At 38.5% G+C, this 23,664-nt stretch overlaps 1 protein-coding gene across 1 annotated transcript in view; it reads right to left on the bottom strand.

Annotated features, from left to right (window-relative positions):
• Positions 1–23,664, bottom strand: part of STAG1 (STAG1 cohesin complex component) — a 182,608-nt gene that overhangs the window by 143,477 nt on the left and 15,467 nt on the right. The window contains exon 3 of the mRNA XM_005143055.4: positions 2,801–2,935. Within this exon, the coding sequence (XP_005143112.1) occupies positions 2,801–2,829 (29 nt within the window). The 5' untranslated portion in view covers positions 2,830–2,935. The remainder of the gene's footprint in view (positions 1–2,800; positions 2,936–23,664) is intronic.

The following is a 23,664-nucleotide window of genomic DNA, read 5'->3' as shown; positions in this document are numbered from 1 at the left end:
CTAAGAGAAGGAGAGGTGGTGATGCTGAAGGTTAAATCTTTCCTCTCTTAAGACACCTTTGACATGATAGAGTTGTAAGAGAATCTGGCAGAGTGGGGGAGACAAGACTGGGGTGAGCAGTGTAAAGCATACAGGTGATAACCCCTTTTATGGGTTCAGATTTACTCTGCTTTTCTTTCTGGTTCCTTTGCTGGCTAAAGCACCCTAAAAAACTGGCAGTAACTCCAGAATCCCACCTAAAAACTCTGGATATTATTCCAAAGTTGTAATAACTAGCCATTGAAACTAACCATACTGTAATGAAGAAGTAACAGATTACTGGGCAGCCATTTAACATGACCTGCTTCTGAACAAATTCCCATCTCTGCAAAACAAAACAAGTTTGCCTTTCTTCTACTATTACACAAAGCCTTAGCCATAGAGCTTATACCATCCCCCCCCAAATAAAACACCCACACCAAAAATCTTGCTTCATGTATCAGTCTTTGTAAATAAAAATGCTTCTATAAGCTTTTATCAGTGTTGCTGAGGTGGCTCAGGGTTTGGGCAGAGATAAATTCAGTAATTGCTACCACCAGATTCAGCCTTGTGAATAAAAAGCATTCATGAAGAAAAACAGCTAAATACGCATGAATCATGGATGAATCAGCTCTCATGGTTGATCTTCAGAATCTAGAGAGGAACATGCCTCACAGCAAATGTGAATCATCCCATTGAGAGAAGACTCCTAACAGGCCTAACACACCAGTGGATTTCTTCCCCTATGCCTGAAACACCAGTAAGTGAAATCCTGTCTCCACTGCATTCTGAAACCACTTCTATGAATCCAGAAATGTTAATAAGTTCAATGTTCCCTCAATGAAAAAGAAATCAGGAGAAAATATCTGACACGGTCCTAAGCAAAGTACATTAATATATCAATTTGACTTAAGGACCCTTTATTTAAAGTAGATAGGCAAAAAGATCAGAAAACATTACAAAAAAAGTAGAAATAAGGCACCTGAATGGTACATTATATATAATAATCCCTCAAAGCTGCTTATTTAAGAGCTAGAAAGAAAACCTTAGCCTTCTCTGTGTGGAACCATATTGTGGCCTCCCAGATCTAAATGCATGAAGCTTATACCCCTAAACCAAAGACTGCTTCAGGTTTTAGCACCCTGAGCCAGACTCCTTTCTAATGGAAGTCTGGCTGTGACCTACTGAAACAGCACTTATCACTTTCTTCGATACCTTGTCCACACTAGACAATATTTTGAGCTCTCAGGAAAGCCTGAGAATCTTTATGAGCAAATCCTGGTCATTTTAATCTTGTAGCAAGAAAGATCTCACCTTGTTTATGAGCAACCAAACTATATATATTATTGATGATGACATCTCACCAATGCTGCACACAGTGGCATTAAATGATTCCCAGCTCTACTGGAAAACAGCGAGATAAATGTTTTCTTTCATTTTTTAATAATGCATAATACTGCTGGCTCACAAGTATCTTCTGATTAAAGAATGTGCCAACATCTTTAATGACAGGTTTTTCAGCTGATGTGCAGAGTTACCATTTTTAATTTTAAACTCTACAGTATCTCATTCACTTCTTATGGCATCAGCTTCTTGAACTCAGAACAGGAATAACCCTTTCCTACCACTGTTGTGCCAAAATCTCCCAGCTTTTTGCACATTTCACAAGCACACTCTCACCTCCTCAATGGGGCACATCCAGGAAAATTTGAACAGAGAACATTTTTTTCCATTATCACTCTCAAAGCAAACCAGAACTCCACTCCAGGCTGATGCTCCCCTACCAGTGCTAACCATAATCCCTGTCTTTAGCTATATGCTTACATACAGCAGAATGTAATTTTTTTTGAAAGAAATTTAAAAGTATAAGAAAAAATGGCAAGACAGAGCATGTTGTCATTAGAGTTACACAAATAACTTTACAATTGTCCAAGCATTCAGTTTCTCAAATAAAGGGACATAACATCTTAGTTTTGCAACACCACCTGACCTTGATAAACAGGGTCCCTTACACCCTGCATTTCCTATTTGCATATGTCCAGTCCAAGCAAAAACACAGTACATACCAATGGTTTTGGTCTATATGCCCAGGTGGCAGCAGCAGGCTGGCCACAAGGTGGAATCTGTGCCAGACACAGGACACAGTGGTTCTGGACACTGGACACAATGGTTTTGGATGGCTCCAACAGCCTGAGGGCATGTCACAGCTGGGTCAGTCAGTGGGCTGATGTTGTCCCTCTGAGAACTACTGAAGAAAGGGCTGAATGCTCTAGTTTCTCTCATTGCAGACTTCAACTCTATTCTTTCCAATAGTTCCCTTCACCCAGGCACAGTGATGTTCCAATTTGTAGAAGCCACTCCTATTTCCCAGGAAGATCAAAACATGCTAATGCCACTGGCTGTCTTCAATTGCAGAAGCCAAAAGCTTTTGGCACAATAAATACAAAGAAAAAGTATGCAACTGGAATATAAAAACACGGTCAATTATGACTAAAACCCATACACATTTATGAAATCTTACAACATTCAGAGGCATAGAAGTGGCAAAGATCTTGTTTTGCTTTTCAAACCAAGGTAAATCTCCACGCATATAAACAAATACCTTTTAGATTAAGTATTTTATTTTTTAACACAGTTCAGCATATAAGAACACAGGAGACCTGGAGGAGCCACACTAATCTGCACTTCTCTCAAGGTTATGCTTTATCTTCACAATCATCTACCTGTTTACTTCAACCTTTTTAAAGCTTAAGATTTCATATAGAGAGAAGTGTATACTCACTGTAGTACTGGCAAATCTGAAGTAATCATTTTTGCAGCACTCTTGAAAGTAAGAGCTACATAGAACTTCTTCCCAAAGTTATTGTGAGACAACTACTTGGAAACCTCTTTCATGAAAAGAATGTCAAAGTCCAGTCTGTAAAAAAGTGGAAAAAAAAATTGTTAGATGTGTTCCAAAGTAGTCATACATAGAATAAAAAGCACCATAAACAAAAAAGGTCAATTCTGAAGTAGCTTCACTATTAAACCATGTGAAATTCAGAATGGATGTCACCAGGACAGATTAATACTATTCTTGCTTTCAATTTTTACAATTATGTTTAGGCAACTTTACTTTTTTAATATTTCAATTGCAAAAAGTATTTTGCATTACCTCCCATGTTCATTTATGGTAACTCTAATGTAAAAACACAAGCAAAACACTGAGAAAACTTGAAGGAGATAAATATATAAGCCTAAACAGTCAGAGAATGTGATGATCTAGAATATATTTTCAGCCATACAATAGACTAAACTTGCAAGACCAAGGCTTGGTTTCATGAGAAACAATCTTTCCTAGTTTTGAATCAAGAAGACAAAATATCTGCATCTAAAATCATAGAGGCTTTGATAAAACAGGTAAAAGACAATATTCCTGATAACATTCCCTTTAATGGAACTACACCTATTCAATCAGACTCACTGGCTCACAATTTTATGTGACTGAATTTCAGTCACAGAGTAAGTCAGAAGCTCTGCAAATGTCTAACTGCAGTACAACAAAGCATTCTATCCTGAAAGCAAAGCTGTAAGTTAAAATAATAATCTAGACTGCAACCGTGGTACCACTACACCCACTAGTAACACCTCACCATCTGAAAGACTAATCAGAAGTTGACTAATGACAGCAGACATGACCTGACCATTAAATAATGGCACAATGTGACAGATACAATAATCTTTGATGCAATAAAACCTAGAGCTGCCATCACTTCCTTCCCGAAAATGCAAGTTCTGGAGAAACAAAAATGATTTGTTTCCTTCTTCTCCCCTTTTACAGATCCTGGGGTCATACGCTGCACGGAGGAGGACTGCAGCTGAGCAATGGCAATGAATACCCAGGATTTAACTGCCTAATTTGAAAACACAGGATAGTTTAAATCTCTTTTAAATACTTAATTTCCCTGAATGGGCAGCATTTTTTTAGTGTGCTCTAGTAGCTTTGCACAACATACCAGGAAAGTCAAGCCAAGAGGTAACATGAGCTGCAAACACAGTCTCTAAATAAAACTACACCAGTCTAAGCGAAACAGTACAACATGTGAAGTACTATTTTCCACCCTACTATCCACACATCAGTATTTACTTACCAAAACTATAACCATACAGCATGAACAGACTTTTTTGCCTCTGGTTATAACAGTTCCAATTAGACTCACAGATGCAAACAACTAGCTCTTCCAGTACTTACTTTGTGCTACCAACAGTTTTACTTACAGTGTATATAAAAACAAATCCTCAATGAATTTAAAGTTTTCACTTTATACTGCTATCTCACTGGACATTTTTTCTACTGTATAATTAGCAAGACACTTGGTAGCAAAATAAATGTTAACAAAAGGTAAGTTTGCTTAGAATTAAAGGTATCACTCCAGCATTAATGGTTTAAAGAGGGTCATTTTCCACAGCTGGTACACCAGGTTGGTGTAAAAGTTCTCCTCTTTCACTGTAAGACACAAGGTAGCCTGAGTTCTTCATGAACAAAAAAGTTATGTGACATGTGATTTAAGCTATATTTCCATAACTGATTTCCATAACAGTATTTCTTCATTAGAGACACTGGTGATTACCGTATTTTGCAGGATGCAAAATTACTCTTAACATAGGAATGACATGCCCACAACATAAAGCACCCATTTCAGATGCTTGGAAGACTTCATTATAAACAAACGTATCACCAGACTGAATTAAGTTCATGATGATTTGCTATATCAAGTGAAAAAGGGAACATTCAGATCTTTGGAGAGGCTCACCACAAGTGGAACAATGTGCACTCTGGTGGTCACAGAACACTAACATAATGTTTAGGTAAAACGTAAGAATATTATTTAACGAAATCCTGAACTAGAAGAAGAAAACTTTCGATTAAGCTGCTGTAAGTATTTTTTCCTCCTGCCATGACAACCAGATGCACACATTTTTGTAATACTTCACTTTGTTTAAAGCAGAAGAAAAAGTTTTTCTTACACACACACACACTCATTCACACACCCTCTTGCATATGTTAACTAGATCTCAAAGGAAACCTATCCACTCTGGATCTTCAGATGATCTAATTCTAGTAGGATAAGGGGCATTAATCTTACTTTTCAGAACAGCTTTTGAAATAAGATCAAGAAAACCTGAACCTGGCAGTGTCCAAGGCCAGGCTGGATGGGACTTGGAGCAACTCGGTCAAGTGGAAGGTGTCTCTGCCTGTGTCAGGGGGTTGGAACTTGATGAGTGTTCAGGTCCCTTCCAAACCAAACCATTCTATGATTCTGTGGTTCTGTGAGTCATGTGAGATATTTTCCATAGATGTTTAATGCATCTTACACAACTGTGATGTGAAATCTTTTTTTATTATTATTTTCTATTTTTTTAACCTAGTTATCATCCTTCACAACTGTTGCGCTATGCATGCTCAGATATAGTAACAAGCAGCATACAACTACCCTAGGGAAGTACCTGGTCAGAGACGACTTGCTTGAAAAGCAAAGTTCTGGCCTAAAGAAAGTGTGGAGTGAAGGATATAAAAAGCCAGGAGGAGGACAAAGGAGCCGTTTCACTTGGAAGTGACTGAAGATCCAAGGAATCTGGACCCACAGCTTTGACATGGAAGTAACAGCATGATAACAACCTGACACAGGGAACTGCAAGGTCATGAGGTATTTTCTCATAGTCCTGATGCTAAACAGGAAACTGCATAATAGTGCTGGAAAAAAAACCCCAACATCTGTATGCAGTTAGGTCCAGGCTGGACCATCTAAAAGATGACAAAGTTGCCCTTCTACTGTCTTTGTGTTAATAAAGGCACTTAATAAGGGTCAAGCTGAAGTGCTAAAATACAAGAACTGTCAATGCTGATGAGCCAGAAAATGAACAGCTCAGAGCCAAAGGCACAAAAAGAAACAACACAATCCTGCACACAGTTCCTGGTTTGGAAATAAAATAAGGCACTATAGTGACTAATGGAAATCTGTATGTGCTTGGAACAGTGCTCTCTATTCAGTCGTGCAATTAAATTAAATTTGACAAGTGTGGAAAAATCATTGGTCCTTATGGAATACACAAACGTGAACCTTCACATTTTTTTCCAGTTTTAATAAAAGAAATACCTGTTTCTTAAAGAGAACGTTCTTATAAACAGGAAACCCAAACTCTCCTCCTCTCTCTCTTGTTCAGCCTGAGATAAAGCCATTGATAAAAAGCCTTGAAAGCTTGAGACAGATTCCTATTTTGTCACCTTTATTTTGGGTAAAAGTAGGCGGAGGAGCCCTTCTTTCTTTGGCATTTTGACTTATTTAAACAGTAATAAACACAATATATTTGAACAAGTCCTTCAACTTGCAGTCAACTGCTTCTATTTTAGGAGTTTAAAAACAGAAATCTGATGTTTTCATTCAATCCCAATTTTAATGACCTTTTTAAGCCTGCACATCCGTATTTCAAGATGACATAAATTTATGCTAGCATAGTTAAAAATGATCAAAAGAAGAATATAAAGCAGGCAACGGAAGACACCATTCAGCTGACAGCTACAGTGAGAAAACAAGTAAACATTTCTCTTTCTTTGCTCTTTTTTCTTTAACCTGCAAAACAATCAGGGTAGATATCATGACCATTGTATAAAACTGCTTCTTTAAAAACAAAGACTTTCCAGGTAAGTTGCCAGTTTTACAACACTTTTTCTTCAAAAGGTATCTCATAATGAGCTTAGCTTCAAGAAAAGCTCTACAATTTTATAGCAATGAATCCATCAATATTTTCTCTATTTCTACTAACATGAAAAGCTCCCTGTATTTTTTGTAACCTTTAGATTGTTTATTTGCCTCTGGTGCTGAAGTAATCTACCCATTTGAGCCAAACAACAAACAAATGAAAAGACTGACATAAACCCTAAACCCTCACAGAGCTGGTGCAAACAACCACTTGGTAGCAGCAATCAAATCGAGTTCAACTAACCATGTTATAAGCTATGCACCTTGTAAACCTACACTTTAAAAAGCTCAAACCAAAATTTAAAATGGAACAAACAAAACCAAGCAGAAAACCCTACTAAATTTAGCAGTACAAGTTACATCACTATTAATTCCATTGCCTAGATATAGAAAGTAAAAGATAACTGGTAGTTGACTGACTTCCAGTTCAAGATCCTTCCCTTGTTGATCAAGTAACCTTGTTTCATCTAGAGTGCAAAATCTATTCAAACAATGCCTCACAATAATGGAGCTACAACTTCTGCTGTGTAATTGGTAATACCTGTGTGCCATAACTTCATTTTCCACTTGAAATTGCTTTCTCCCTTGGTGCTCCATGCTATGTCTTTTCTTGCAAGTTGAAAAATCATAAAGCAGTGTATTTCTCCATCCCATCATGGCTCAAAGGAAATTTGACAACTACAAACATTGTGCTGTGTGTGTGTATATATATATATATCTAAATTGCACATCATCACATTTTAGTATTTAAAACAAGATTGAAAGTCAAAGTGATAGAAAAATTAACATTAAGAATTAGTGAGCTCCTTCAAGACTTAAAAGTACATAGCAGGCTCTGCTGATATGTGATATATGTTTTTAATCCAGTCTAACCATGACAGAAGGAGGTAATATTAGGAACAACCAGGTTAGCATAGCATGGCAATGCTGCACTGCCTACATCCTTCAAATCATACTGGACATGTTATGATTACTGCACATCCCTCTCCCAGATGCGTATCTGTTGTTGCTGTTATCCACTTAATACCCAGTAGGACCTGCAGCTCCTAATCTGCAAAGGCACATCAAAAAAACCTGGGAGAGTTGATATATACACCAGATGTTTGTGTTGCTGTTCAGGTGGACCTTGATAAGCTGGAGCAATGGACAAAAAGGAATCACAGCAAGTTCAATAAAGGGAACATTCCTGCATCTGAGAAGGAACAACCCCATACACAGGTTTGGGATCAACCACCTGGAATGCAGCTTTTCTAAGAGACCTAGCAGACAACAACTGGAATACAAGCCACCAATGCACCCTTGCTACAAAGCCTACAGCATGTAGCATGCTTTAGGCACAGCCCTGCCAGCACACTGAAGGACATGATCCTTCCCCTTTTCTTAGAGCTGATGAGACATACTTGGAGCGTTGTGTCCAGTGCTGGGCTTCCAGTACCGGAGAGACGTGGGCATATGTTGTTTTGGAGTAAAGGGAGAATTCTGAACAGTGTGGCGTATGTTTTGGCTAGGGGTCTTTCAGAAGGATGGAGCTACCAGAACAGCAAGCTGGACACTTGGTTTTTCCTCAGAAAGTGTCAATAGGAAATTAATACATAAACAAACAAAAAAAAAAAGGGGGGGGGGGGGCAGTGAGCTCATGGAGGTAATGCATGTAACACAAGAAAAATGTAGGGCAAAGAACAGCAAAGCAAGACTGCATAAAAAATTAAAGCATTTAGTAGATGACCATTATCATTGATTAAAGCTTCTTCCCACCCCCCCACTCCCCCATTCTTTAAAGGTATTTCCAGACAGGCCACACATACATGTGGGAAGAGGAATTATTGTTGTGACAACCCCTAGCTGTTCATTTAACCTTCCTTTCAACTTCAGTTGTCTCCTCAGATGCACTCTACTGTTGCACCAACATGTAGAACTGACTCTACAGGCAGAACAGCTGTTGCTGCTTCCTCTGACCAAATACATTTAGCCTAGAAAGGTCCTGCCCAGTCAGCCAGAAAAATTACCTGAAGTCTCACTTTCTAGTGTGCAATGTAATTCTGTGCTCTTCATAATTATGAATGCAAGACCTCACACTGAAAGGTTACACATATCACTTCTTGCACAGCTGGGAATAAAATATTTAAATGACAAAAAACTCCAAGTCATACTACCTCATTTCTATTCTTAGTTTTCTGTCTCTAAAAATGTGTTTAGTGCCAAATCCAATCAGTTTTTCTGTATCTTCTGCTACTATTTCCAAAATGTAGCAGCTAATTCCCATGCTGCGCACGTCTGTGCTGAGGCAATGACACTGAGATTACACAGGAAAGACAATATAATCTTTTAAACATGGCTGTAATAGCATAGTTGATTCAAATGTCACACATCACTAAGACAATTTTGTTTGATCATCTTCAGTGTTTACTTCAATCATTTTAACTGTATTATCGTACTGCTTTATTATAATGCCTAGCAAGGCTAATAATTAAAAATACTAATCAAATGTTTTGTGCAAAGACTGCCTGTAGATGTGGCTTGCTCAAGAACAGAAATTTTATGCTTTTCCATTTGTAATTATTTTAATGAAAAAAAAATTGCTGGACAGACCATGTGAAAACAACCTTGCTTTCCCTTTGTTATTCTTACAGGCTCTTCAGACATAACTGCTCCTCGCTCTGTGGACACCCAGTGAGACACTTGACCTGATTTTCTGCAGCACTAAGCATTGACAACTGTGACCGAGATCACTGGGGGCTACGGGCACTCCATCACTCATAAGGCAAATAATTATGGACTTACTGCACAAGACTAAAAGTTAAGGCACTGAGTTCTAATGCCAGGCCACTACCTGGATAATTAAGGTCTAAATTAACAACTTGCTCCTTGCCATCTGTCCATTAGAATAACATCAGTAATCTACCAGCCTTCTACCTCACCTGCTTTAAACATAAAATGCAAATAATAAAAAGGGCTCTAAAAAGCTAGGTTCTACTGTCCTCAAATTGTGAGCAGGAAGAGATGGATCCTCGAAGTCTTTTGTTTCTCTGCACTTGTATTTCCAAGACTCAGAAAGAGTCTTAAGAAGATAACGTCACTCATCTTTTTAAGACAATGTAAGAGAATTGAGAGTCACAAAAAAAGCCCATGGGACAAAATTTTAAAGTCAAGAGAGATTCTGCCTGTCACAGAAACTATGGAGTTATCCTCCAAAGACTGAGCAATCAATGAAAGCTTGCAAAACACTGAATACTCACAGAATCATACGGTTTGGGTTAGAAGGGATCTTACAGATTATCTGGTTCCAACCCCCTGCCATGGCCTACTCTGGATTCACTCCAACAGCTCCACATCCCTCTTGTGCTGTAGCCCCCAGAGCTGGAAGCAGGACTGCAGGGGGGTGTCTCACAAAAGCTGAGCAGAGGTAGCTTAAGTGTTTGCCATACTTAGCATAAAGATTTAAAAGAGTTATCAAGACAATGAAATGCTTCCCCCAAATAGAACCATCCTGTTCAGCTATCTTCCTAGTAAAATGGTGTTAAACTTTCAAGGTTCTGCACAGTTAATTTTAGTGGGCCAAGCAAGGGTTCCAGAAGGCTCAGAAAGACCTGTGTGCAGGAAAGCAACAGGAGAGTACAGATGGACACAGACAAGGCTGAAGGGAGGTGACTTATTTTCAATACACAACAATTGCTGCAAAGGCAGGAGGAGCAGAATTAAACTCTTTTTTCTCAGTGAGAACAGGAAAAGTAATGGGTTTAAACTGCAGGAAGGAAAACTCAGGTAAGACACTGAGATAAATCTGACAAGGGCTAGTGAAGCACCCCAAGAGTTTGCTCAAACAAATGCGAAGTGTCCACCACTGAAGACTTTTTCCTTTTCCCAAGTAGATGGGTCACACTTGTTAGATGTAACAACAAGCAAAAGTTTCTGGTAAAAGCTTACTCCTAGGAGCTGGAAACAGCTTGAAAAAACACAGACAAAGCTTTGGTAGTTCAGCCACCTTTGGGTCTGAAAACATGGGGTAACTGTGCCTGCTGGAGGGGAAAGGGTGAGAACTAGATGAACTCTTGACATCCATGCTTATCCCCCCATTTCTTCTAATGTTTCTAGGACTTTACCCTCAATCAAATCCATGTGTGACAATAATTAAAATTAAATCCAGTGATTAAATTCACACTCCAGCACTTCAGCAAATGACTGCTTGTTCCTACAAAATAATTCACATCTAGAGGAAGGAAAGAATCCCTGGTGTAGTCAAACACATTTAGATGGTCACACAGGCTTTGGATTTTCATCTCTGTACAGCACAAAGCACAGCAGGCCAAAAGCAGTCACAGTCTGCAGGCATGCTAGAAGCAGCGTTAATAGATTTTTATGCTACCTCAGAAAAGTGTTTACTCATCTGTAATTTTTCTTGGCAGTGGACATCTGGTGTTCTATTATTCATTGCATCTGGAAAATTGCCAACAATAAAACCAATTTTACAAAAAGAAGCAAAGCCTGACATGCAGAATGTTGGAATAAAGGGGAAAACCTCTCAGAATGATTCAGAGATTTGTTCTTTGGGCATTTGTTTCTTTGGTTTGTCTTCCTTTTTCCTCATATGAGACATTGAAGATAAAAGCCAAGAGGAACTGCAAAACATTCTGTCCAGATCATCAAAGAAAACATGAATTTTGAAGTTACACAGAAATTAAACACTCTGGGAAAGTAACTAATTCTGATACTCATAGGACCTTTAGGGGAATGTGCATAAAGGCTTGAGGAACGCAAAGCCACTAAAAGAACAACTTCTTTGAGTTCAAGCATCTAACAGAAAGTATATTTAATTGTTAATATAGAGACTTGCATGTATCAAGTAGATGTAACTGTAGGACCACTCTAAAGTGTAATACTCTATCAATTTCCTGACAGGCATCTTTATTACCCTACCCTCAAAAGAATGTGAAGGCATAACAGTTCTTCAAAAAAAAGTAGCATTGAAGGACCATGTTAAAGCATTGCCACCACTGAAAACTGCTCATTCAGAAACCCTCATGTCTTGTACTCCACACTTTGTGAAGCTGCTGCCCCAGTTTCCTAGTTGTTAGACCTGTCAAGATCCTTGTCCATACAAAGATGTCATGCTCCAAGTCCGTCAAAGAGCAAAGACTTTTGGACATCATCCAGGTGTGATGGAGGTATCGGAAGTCTCTACTCATACTCCAGAGATAACCTTTACAAAGTTTTAGACCAGAAGAATTTTTCAATGCAATCAGTCCACGAACTGAAAGACCTTTAAGAATTAGTTTTATGTAGTCCAGGGACTTCAGCAATGCTTGTAAGGAAAAACCTATGGATTCCCATACTATTGCCCCTCTATTCTTGACACTCTGCTGGAATATCGACAGAACATAGGAATAGTGTACCATGGTGAGGGAGTAATTTACATGTTCTTCCTCTATCCATTAACCAAAGTACCTAAATTACAGATTCCTCGTAGAGCTCCTAAAAAGTATTTGTGCAAACTGAACAAGAGCCAAAAAAGTAGCAGAGGTAGACCAAAAAAACATTAAGTTAGTAAATAAAGTCATTAGATAGAAATAAATATCTCTGTATCTCTCAATTACAGAATCAAAGCCTATCTCCCAACCCCAACAATTTCCTAAGAAAATCCAACCCCATTCCACCTATGTCTTGCACCACTACAATCCTGCAATTCCTCTCTTGAAACAACCTACAGCTATAGTCTTTCAGGGAAAATCATCCAGCTCTTAAATCCCACCATGTCTTAGATACCAAAAAGAGAACTGTAAGTAATCCCAAGCCCTGACAAACAGCAAAACAAGCTGGAAACTGACTTGTTTCCTTTCACCTTAAAACTTGTTTCAAGTTCTCTTCCCAGCAACTAAGCAACACTATTCTCCTACTCTAGGAACTTTCTATATGCTTCCCAAGATTGAGAAGCCTGACAAGTCTGTAATCCAAATACAATAGAACAAAACCCATCACAAAGCATTAAAGAATTTCTTTCTTTAGTACCCAGGAAGCCTGTTATCTTCTAGGCAAATTAAACTATCTATAAACTATACAATTTAAATCATCCCTGCATTAAAGCCACCAATGCTACCACAAATGCATTAAGTCAGTCTCAAATTTGTCATTCTGTGATACCTTTTTCTTTCTTTTTAAGAACTCACAAGAACAGTTAGCTCCAGAATCCACATGCTCCTAAATACCGTCATTTCATCCTGACACTGCCCCAATTCTAAATAATGGCAGTGGAACAGACCCATAAATATGCTGAAATTATCATGAGCTCACTTAAGGGTATAACCAAGCCTATTCATTTACTAAAAACACACAAATGACATCTATTTTCTTAGTCTGAAAGCTCATAGTCTTTCAAAGTTATCCAGTTTGTGATACCAAGCAAACTCTTTTCTACCAAACTGTTCCCAGAGCTTAAACTGATATCCATCTCTTTTCACCAGACCAACAACACCTACTATCAGAAAGCCAGCGGCAACAGGATATTCAAACAAGCCATAATGTCTAAGCAGCGCATCAAGAACCACAAAACTACATCAACATTTTGAACAAGCTGAACAAGCACAGCTGAAAGGTATTACAACAGCCACTACTGCATTGCAAATGACAGATTATGACTATATATCATCTATACAGTTAAAACTCCTACTAGAAAAGTATACCTTAAAATACCTTCCTCTCATCCTCCAATCTTAACACAACCACCACAATAAACTTGTGAGGAGAAGCATATTTTTCCAGTGGACACATGCAACCATGTTGGAGCTAAAAACAAAAACCCTTGCAAACATGTTTCCCTGGTGACCACAAATGCCTCACACTGCAATCAAAATTCAAACCCAAGATACACACAGATCCCAGATTAACATAATTCACCAAAGCCCCAAGATGACATCCCTAAAACTACGCAGGTGAAAACCAATATCAGGACTAGCAACGGACACTGAACTAATGATTTACCCGCAGAAGACTTCACAGATAAAAAACATTCCACTTCTGAATTTCCCACTCCTGATCCTAAAGACTTAGAAAAGCACATGGCTGGAAACTTAAAATTCACAATCATTTAAAATAACTGACTCAAAGGGAAAGTGAGTTTATTACACATTAGTTCCTTCCATCACTATAACTTATCTCTCTGCCCCACAGGCAATACCAATGTCAATATTCTCCCCCACAGCAGCAGAGCTCACAGCGATTAATTGCTTTATACCTGTAGTGAGCTTCTGATTTTATTTCAGGCTAAAGGAGTTTGATCCAGAAAGCTTGCCTGCTTTTTTCACAGCAATGTCAACTGACTTAAAACTAATACATTACCTGTACCTAATAAGCTTTTCCTGAAGTGGATTCTGACGTGAGGGAAAAAAATGAAATCTAACAACTCCAGAAATTAAACTAAACGGGGTTGGCTACCCACCAGCGTTCCCTAATGACCTCCCTGACACACCATTCACAAGAAATCAATGAAATGGTAAGAATAAATAAGAAAGAAGTCATTATCAAGTACTATATAAAATTGGAAATAGTTCTGCAATAGTCAATATCACTGGGGGAAAAGCAGATTAGCACCTGGCAACAAGATTTACTTTAGCTCAGTGAATAATCCGGAAAAAAAGGTTTTATCATTCAGTGCTGAATGAATCTGGTTAGTCAACAACCCTAGGAAGAATCAGTAAAGGGGTGAAACTGTCTATTCTTTGCTGTTTAAAAATGTCTTGCACAACAAAATAAATCCATTAAAAGGGAAACTTTCTTGGGAAAAAAAAATTCTTGAAAAATATAATCTCTCTTTTACTAGTTGTTGATTGCTCCAGATAACAAGAATGATGACTGTAAAAATGGAAGAAGATAAATCCCACTGTGTGAAACAAGTTCAAAGCCCAGTTCCAAACTCGACAAACTGAAAAATCAGGCAAGCATTATCTGAAATACAAAGAGGAGAAGCAAGAACAGAGAAGCCAATCCATGAGTTGGACAAAAAGCTGATTCAGCTTCATTTCCCAAGGACTGCACATCCAATCTGCCTGTTTCACCTTCATGTCTTGGCAATTTTTGAATGTGTTGCCAAATGCAAACAGATTGGCCATAAGTACAGGTACCTCAAAAGATAAGTTCTGAAAATCAACTCAAACTGAAAAGCTACCACCAAGTGGATACCCACACTGTAAATTGCAAATACTGGTGCTTTTTATAAGGCAGAAGGACATTTTACAAGGACATGTTCAAGACCAGACTGGATGAGGCTTGGAGCACCCTCGTCTAGTGGATGGTGTCCCTACCCATGGCAGGGGGTTGGAACTGGATGAGCTTTAAGGTCCCTTTCAACCCAATCATTCTATGCTTTAAAAAACAACAACAAACCTGTATTTTGCATTGCTTACAGAAATATGTAACATATTTTTTACTCCTAACAGTCACTCAGACGAGCAAATGATAAAAACCAGAAAAGGGTGACTGTGTCCAAGCAAGCATCATTCATTTTAGTGCTCATGTCCTGTGTGCTTCAAAGCCCAGTCAAAAGTGTTTTCTCCCAGTAACACTGGCAGCAATCATTTCTTCTGGACAAGGAAGAATCTTTGATCTGGGAGATATTTACCAAAACAGTTCACTGGACTAATGTAGCTGTTGGGATTAATGAAATAGCTTAGATAATGCTTAGCCGAAACAGACCACTTAAAAAAGAGACAGAAGAAAGAGGAGCTCTTGTCTCACTTGGAAAGGTTGCCCATCACATGAAAGGTGCTCCATGATGTTGTAATGAAGCCATCATGAGTTCCAACATGAACTGGCAGTGTTTTATTCTTCTAAAGATACCCAATCAGGATGGAAACCACGCAGTACCAGAAAGGTAAAACATGGACTTTCCAAGCAACCCAAACAGTAACCCTTCTGGCTCCCATGGGGAAAAGAAAAGCAACCAAATCTCCTCCCTGCCCCAAACCCTACAGGCAGCTAACCTCAACTGTGAACCAAGAAAGGAAATGGAGGATTAACTCCCACCAGACTAGAAATACAGAGTAGCTGCAGTGAGATGCCTCACAGAAAAGAGGTTGACAGATGACCTCAGGAATCTAATCTAGAGGAGCCATGCTGTACAAAACCCAGCAAGAGGTTCTATACATTGAATACTTAGAATTAGAACTTACTTAGAACTTAGAACTTAAAAACTTAGAACTTACTTAGAACTTAACATTGAATACTTAGAATCCCAAGGCTATCCTGACACAACCAAAGCTCGTTCAAACAGGTGTTGGGGGTTTAGGGATACATGGCTAGTTTCCAAGTCTGTGGAAAGTCACGTCTCCGTTCAGGGGAAGAGAAGAATGGCAAAATTAAGGTCAGTGTTCAGAGCATGTATCATGCTACCTTCAACAACTGGAACAGAAAACCACTTGTTCTTCACAGAATTCTCTGCTTAGTTACAATGATGGTCTCTAACAGGCCTGCTAATACCAAACTTCTGCTTAGATATATAACGGCTTACAATTCTCTTTCTGGTGAATGACAAGACTGAAAAGAAAAAAAAAAGAAAAATAAACAGACGAGAGAAGAGAAGAAAAGAAGATAAAAGAATCACCTTACCTCTTAACATTGAATATAAGACACTGAAAATACAAAAAACAGTTCTCAAAGCACTGCTGGTAAAACTGAGTGAAACTTCACACAAGTTCTGGAAGACAGAAACTGCCATCACCAAAAGCTGAGGCTGTCCAGTGACGTTATTCACAAGAGGTTATTCTCCCCTGTAACACTTCTTGGCTTTTGCTTTTGCATAGAAGGGTCAGACCATACAGTTCTAATAATGGCAGAATTTGCAGACACTTTCTTCTGCACTTTGGAAAGGTAGGAAGAGGATTTTCACATCTTTTACAGTTACATAAAACTACATACAGTAACAGAGATTTGAAACTGTCAGCCTGTAAGAGCAAAAGTGGGAATATTTTGAAGCATTTCCTTAAACAGATTCTCAACTCCCATGAGATACAAACAAGTTCTAACTGAAAACTGTAACCCCAGGAGTTAAATATGGGAACATTTCCTTACTGGGAACACAAGGAAGACACAAGATTTCATTTCTCTTGTACCTGCTTCTACCTCCATGTCCCTACAAATCATTAAATTAAATTTAAACATTAATCTCTAAGCATTATCTTCACCCTTGAGGCAAAGCTAGAGCAAGCATTCCCAGACTATACAGGATATAGGAGTACATTTAGTAAAGCATTCAACAACCATTTAAATACTGAACAAAAACATCAAGGAAGCTGAGTTTTTTTCTTTCCCCAGGGATTAAATTAACGCAGAAAACATGACTACATATCTGGAGCAAGGTGGGGCTGGGAGGGGTGGAGAGCCCCAAAACAACAATATGGAACAGATACTTTCTTTTTCAGTAGAGCCTTGGGAGGACATTTCATGCAATGGCTGAACCAATCTCATGGGTTGCTGTTGCCAAAAATGCAGTTCCCACACTTTGCTCCTACTCCTGGCCACGTTACTGTTTCTTCCGTTACAGCAGCTTTGATACTGGCCTGGCCATCAGCAAAGCAGTGAATGGAAAGAAAGGAGACATTGGAAAAGAGAAAACAGGAAGCAGTTCAAGCACTACTGCCCTCCCTCCACTCCTTATCATGATCTCACTGCTCCCATCAGAACAATTCTCCCAGCAGAACAATTCTCCATACTGATTCAACTGCAAATGCAGCCCAGCTTGCCATTTCTTTTGGAGAACAAGAGTGACAACAGAAAATAAAGTTCCCATTATTATACTTACAAAAAACAACCCCAAACAACCCCAAAACCCAGTAACACTGTAATGTGAGAAAAAACTAGTGGATTTCAGTGGAATAAAACAGTTGCTACATTTGACATTATTTTCATTAATCACAAACCAGAATGTGTCACCTAAATCATTAATTTTTCTAGTATCTTAAGGCAGTGTTAATCCAAGACTGAAAAGTAATGGCCTGGCTATAGGTTGAGCACTCTAAGAGATATATGAAAGCTCTCTAATCAGAGCAATTAAAAAAAAAATCCCTAAAAAAACCACAAACCAACCAAAAACCAAAAACCCAAACTCAACAACAACAACAAAAAAACACACAAAACAAAACACCCAAACCAGAAAACCACAAACACAAACAAAAAAAATCCAAAGATAACTATTTCAGAGAAAAATGAGACTTTGGTAAAGAGTCCTCTGTACAGTACTTTTGGTGAAGTTTCAGAGCAAACTAAAACCAGAAGTCATTGGGAAAGAGCATCTTCAGCCCCTCTTAAATGCCAGTCACCACCACCCAAGGACAGTGACCTGAACTGCAGGTATTGTGGTTCCTCCTTCCTGTAGCTGAACTGGCAGGTGGCTTTCTGCCCATTCACACAATTTAAGAAATCACTTAGCAGCTCCAAAATTGTTTTAAAGTTGGTTGTATCTGGACCAGATCCCTGAAACTCTCTCCCTTTGCTCACAGGAGCACAGGACTAGTGCTAGAAGAGATGAAAGCAGGCAGGGCAAAATGGGACCATAAGACTTAGATTGGCCTAAATTGCTATGGAAATGCATTGTATCTTGCTGAAAAGTCTTAAAAATGAAGAAGCACCTTCTCCAATTTTTCACTTCCAGCACATAATACAGATCTACTTTGACTTCAAAAGCAGATCTTTATGCTCCATACATACTTCTGGATTAACTGAATATGCATTCCTTTCCTAACCAAACTCTAAAGATGTCAAAGAAAAAGCAGAATGAGATTAAGGCAATCTTGGTTTGGGGTCTTTTTAATCTTTGCATAAATAAAACATCTTATTATAGCAGATGATAGCCAGTTTCTTGCCAACACACGCAATACGCTAAGTAAGCATGTTCTCCACTAAATAACCTTACCCTGTATTTGAGGGGAGAGGACAAGGAGGGGGAAGGGCTACCTTCTTCCTCACTCTCACATTTCTCATTTTTCTATCAGTATTAGTCTACATTAACCACCAAATCATACACACTCACACAACACCGCCAGTGACCTACTAGAAAGTTGCTATAGCAACGACTGCTTTCAGAAATACACGTTGTGCATTTTAAGTGCCATCATAGTGTAACTCATCTGTCAATTAATAACCACGGCTCAGAGCAACATATCACATACATCCCCAAAACAATTAAAAAATTAACATTGTGGCTACACGGCTACAAAAGGAAGTACCTGGAAACCCACCGCAGCCTTAGACTCATTACCAATTAAAACCCAACCAAACATATATATATTCAGCATCAAGATGTAACTCCATTTAAGTGCACATTAAGTATAAAAAATTCTACTGCAACCTTCAAGGGGAAAATCACTCATGTATATCATTACACATCTAATTTAAGCAGGTCCAACCTACTCATAAAATCATCTACAGGTGCAAAGTGAAAACAATTTAATTTAGGTTTCTGTTATTTATTATATAGAAATACCTGTGAAATCCCTGTGATAAGAAACACCACCACTGTATTTTAAAATACACTGAGTGAACCAAAATGAGTATATGGTTTCAATCTCACCAGGCTTCACGGAATTACCTGGTCAAGTTTTTTCTAATGAACAGTCAGACTAAGTGAACCATACTGTCTCTTTCTCTGGACCTACATACCTAACAATTTTGGGTTAATGTACTTGGTTATAAATATTATACAGAAAGGATAACCATAGTAAAGGAGCACCAACCTAAAAAGCCAACTGGTTACTCTCAGAAAGAAAACTCAACTATCACAATTTAAAAAACAGCTGTAGCTTGTTTAGTATTGCTTCCTCCCAACACCCTGCTTTATACTAGCAGATTCTTTTCATCAAAGTGCATGTAGTAAATGCCAACTTCTTGCTTATCTTAACTACTACATACATTCTGTTCATGGACTGTCCTGTCTGACCTTTGAAAGGTAAGTGCATTTTAATGTGGAGAATATTCTCTCTCTGTAAAACATGAGGGAGAATCAGAGAGTTTTGCAAAGAGTCTGGATCATCAAGTGCCACCTCTGTCAGTGATACAGTCAGAAACACAGCAGTGGTTTCTCAGCTCCAATGTGATCTTGAAAACTGTTTCAATTTCCTTTCTCACATCCTCTAAATTCAGTTCAAATCATTTTCTCACATGATAAAGGTAAAAAAAATGGTTTCCTATTACATTTTCTGCTTTGGGATAAACATCAAGCTCTCACAGTACCCAGTCTTTGACAATATACTAGTACTGATGCAAGACACTATGGATAGCAGAATACAGATGAGATATACTGCCTAAACTTCTGCACAACGTCAGTAAGCAGCTCAGTCTAGATGAGCTCTACTGAGTACATCAGGCTGGTGACACATACCCACCAATTTCCATAGGGACTTTCCACTCACTCTTGATTTAACACGGAGGATCTTCTGAAAAGTGAATCACAAATAAACCTTTCAGCTTGGATGAAAAGGAACAACTTTGACAGTTTAATCCTTACACGTATCTATAAAACATGTATTATAAGACATCCGGGAGATAACATATCTCTCCAAGATCACCAAAGCAGCAAGGCCCAGAGACATGGGTACAAGGACATTTCTTTCTGAAAGCCACCTGGCAGTCAGTTTATGTGAGCAAAGCTGGCTAGGGCACAAGTAACCAATGTTTCATTTCTACTGAGTTAATCTAACACTCTGAAGAACAGGAAGAGAAACAGTGCCTTAAAAAGTCACTTTTCATATCAAGATGGGAGAAAATGTTTTACTGGTGTCTGTGGACCAGCTGGCAGCAGTCATGAGGCACAGGACTAATTAAACAATATTGTTTAAATGTGACAATCAAGTTTCTCTTAACCTTTCCACTGAGATACCAGTAAATGCAACTCTCAAAAGTTTTGTAACAAGACTTCTAAACTGTTTGTTTTTTTTAATCCAGAATTTATCTGATCACAGTTTCATGAATCAAGCCTTTAAATAACTGACAAAGAGGGAAGATATCTTAATTTTAGAAGTTATTGAAAAAGTGATGCCCATTCCTGGTTAAATTCTGTTTATTTCTTTTTAAAACACCGGTATAAATACATCTGCAACAATAAAAACAGCACACTAGGCACAAAAAAGACCTGTAAAACCAGTACCTTGACGGAGGCCAAAAGCCAAGAGCAAAGCACAAGACAAGTGCACATGTGAAGCCATACACCTAGAACACTCTTGGAAGCCAGATCATCCCCATTACATGTATTTACATACATTAGATTTTGCATCAATATTATCTTGAAAATAATACTTTTCATTCCCTAATATTCACCTTGGCCAGGTCTTCTCTCCAATTCAAAAACATACTTGTATGCCACCCTGACAAATCCCTCTGAGAATAAATCAAGTCATATTTTACTACCATCTACATGCTATACTACAGTTGCTCTCATTTACTTTCCAACCCCACCCTTCCTCTCTGGATCTCCTCCTTTACTCAGTACAAAATCCCCACTCATCTTGACATCCACCCTGTGATCTCCAGGCATCAGGTACATTTACAGAGTGACTCCTTAGTCTGAACACCATAAACCATCTCCAGCTCTCAACTCATGCAGCCAGACCGCACCCTATCCAGATTTTATGCTCCCATTTCACACCTTCAAGAAGGCTAATTTCTCCCTACAGACACAATGTGAGAACCTTGATCACACAGATCTTGACTGATGCAGTTTCCTTCACTTTCAATGACTGTGACTTAAGGACCGTAGAAGAGTAACAGCTCCCTTCTGGGAACCAACTTCCCTCCCTGTCCCTTTTCTTCCATTGATCCAAATGACAGTTCCATCCCATCCCACCCCTCCCTTGTTCTTGAGTCTCTGCCTCCATTTACATTCCTGTCACCAAGTTAAGGTCTACGAGCAAAATCACCTTTGAGTGTCTGCTTCTCTACTTGGTTGATCAAATACTTCATGTATTTCCCAAACCTCCCCTTCTAAGTGAGAAATATTTCAATTTTTAAAATTCTGTATTCACAATTTTAGAATAAATCCCTCCAAAAAAGTTAATTGTTGCTATGATGCAGACTCTGCTGGCAAGAGCACAAAGTTCAGAAAATGAGGGAAGAAGGATGGAGGAGAAACTGGATACATCTTTCTGCAGTAGCCTGCAGTCAGCTTAAGTAAGTATACAGTTACCTCCCATAAACTCTTCCAGAATTCATTTATGATCCCAAACATTTAACTCCAAGCACTTCTTGGGTTTTTATTACCTCAAAATGAGTCGCTATGTTTTATCGTGTGTCTGCTGCTGCCTCCACTCTTCAGAGCAGATACAGTGCTAGCACTTACATAAATGAGGTATGCTTTACAAAATCCCACTGTTTGCTTTCTAAATAAATTTGCCCTTGTAATCGAACATTTGAACTGATGCTTATCACTGAAAATTCATGCGGTCTTTTAGCTTCTGTCTTACTTCACATGGAAGTCAAAAGGCTGCATTAGTAGCAGCTTTGTTATTAAGATCCCATGAACATTATAGTTTCTTACTAAATTAATACATTAGCACCAACATGAAAAATTGTTTGAATGAATCCTACATGGCTTTTTTCCAATAACCTATTAATCATGTAGATAATTCTCACACTTTAATTCTTACAAGGTACTAGTAATAAAGCTGTGGGACTCACCAGGCCTTCCTTTCATTTGAGGGCTGGTGTTTCTTCTGGATTTTTTTAACATTAAATTGCACAAGGTTATATTCATTAGCTATCTAGAGATAATTCCTCATTTGCCATTGGCACTGCACAAAACTCAAGTTTATACTGAAGAGGACAGGTATCAGTTTTAACCGAAAACTCGTATGAGCTGATTTTTTTCCACCAGTAAATGGATCACTGCTCCCAACAACTTGCCAAATTTCAAAATTAATTCTTAAAACAACTAACGCGCTTCTTACAAGTAAACCACTAATTCATAAAATGTTACACAACATGCATAGAGTAGAATAAAATCTTACTCCTTGTTATACTCCTCAATGGGCATCCCCATCCCATGGCCACTTGCTGCCTGAGTATGACAGCTTGAGTGCATCAACCCCTTTTCCCTGGGGAACTAATGTAACAACTAGTAAAAACAGAGTAAACAGTGAAAACCATCCCCTCACCCAGACAAAAAGCAATTCTCACCTAACAGCACTTTGCTCTTGTACACAGATTTTTGTCAATGCAATAAGTGGCTTTGGAACAGTCAAGCACAATCCTACTTTAAAAAAAGAAAACAAAACAGAATCTGCAAGAACAGATCATGCGCCATCAAACACGATACTACATCTGATCAACTACTTCACAGAGGGATTTCTGGGGACATATTGATTCATTTTTCTGTCCCTTCTGCTATCCTGAGAATGGAACTGCTGTTTTAAATCACACTGAAGATTTTCTTCTTGGGTAAGAACAGAAGTCTTTGCTGCCATCCTGATACTGATAAAAGAGCTCACTTTTTAGCGTTTGTCCAACTAACACTGCTGTATCCTTTCCTTTCCTTGTGTTTGTCTTTTCCAGCAGTTTCATAAGCTGTGGTTTTCCACAGCTCACTGCACTGTAACTCTGGGCGGGCTCTCGAACATGTAACAACAGTTTAAATCTGTCTGTTGCTTTTATTTAGAAGAGCATGTGTACATAGAGAGATGAGAAAGGAAGATGATATTAACAGAGTAACTTTAGCCAGTCATCTGCCTTCACAAAGAACTGCAGAGATTTGTCTTTCGGGCACACTCCACCCCCTCAAACTTGACTGAAATTAGTCACTATATTCAAAAAAGACATGCAGTAACTTTTCCTAATCCATCTAAATAACATGTCATGTCGTGCCACAAAAAAAGCTGAACACTGCCCTGTTTAAAAACAAAACCAAAAATTAACACTATAAAAGCATCCCAAAATG

The sequence above is a fragment of the Melopsittacus undulatus genome, chromosome 6 (assembly GCF_012275295.1).
Source record: "Melopsittacus undulatus isolate bMelUnd1 chromosome 6, bMelUnd1.mat.Z, whole genome shotgun sequence".
NCBI lineage: Eukaryota > Metazoa > Chordata > Aves > Psittaciformes > Psittaculidae > Melopsittacus > Melopsittacus undulatus.
This window is presented reverse-complemented; position numbering and strand designations above follow the sequence as displayed.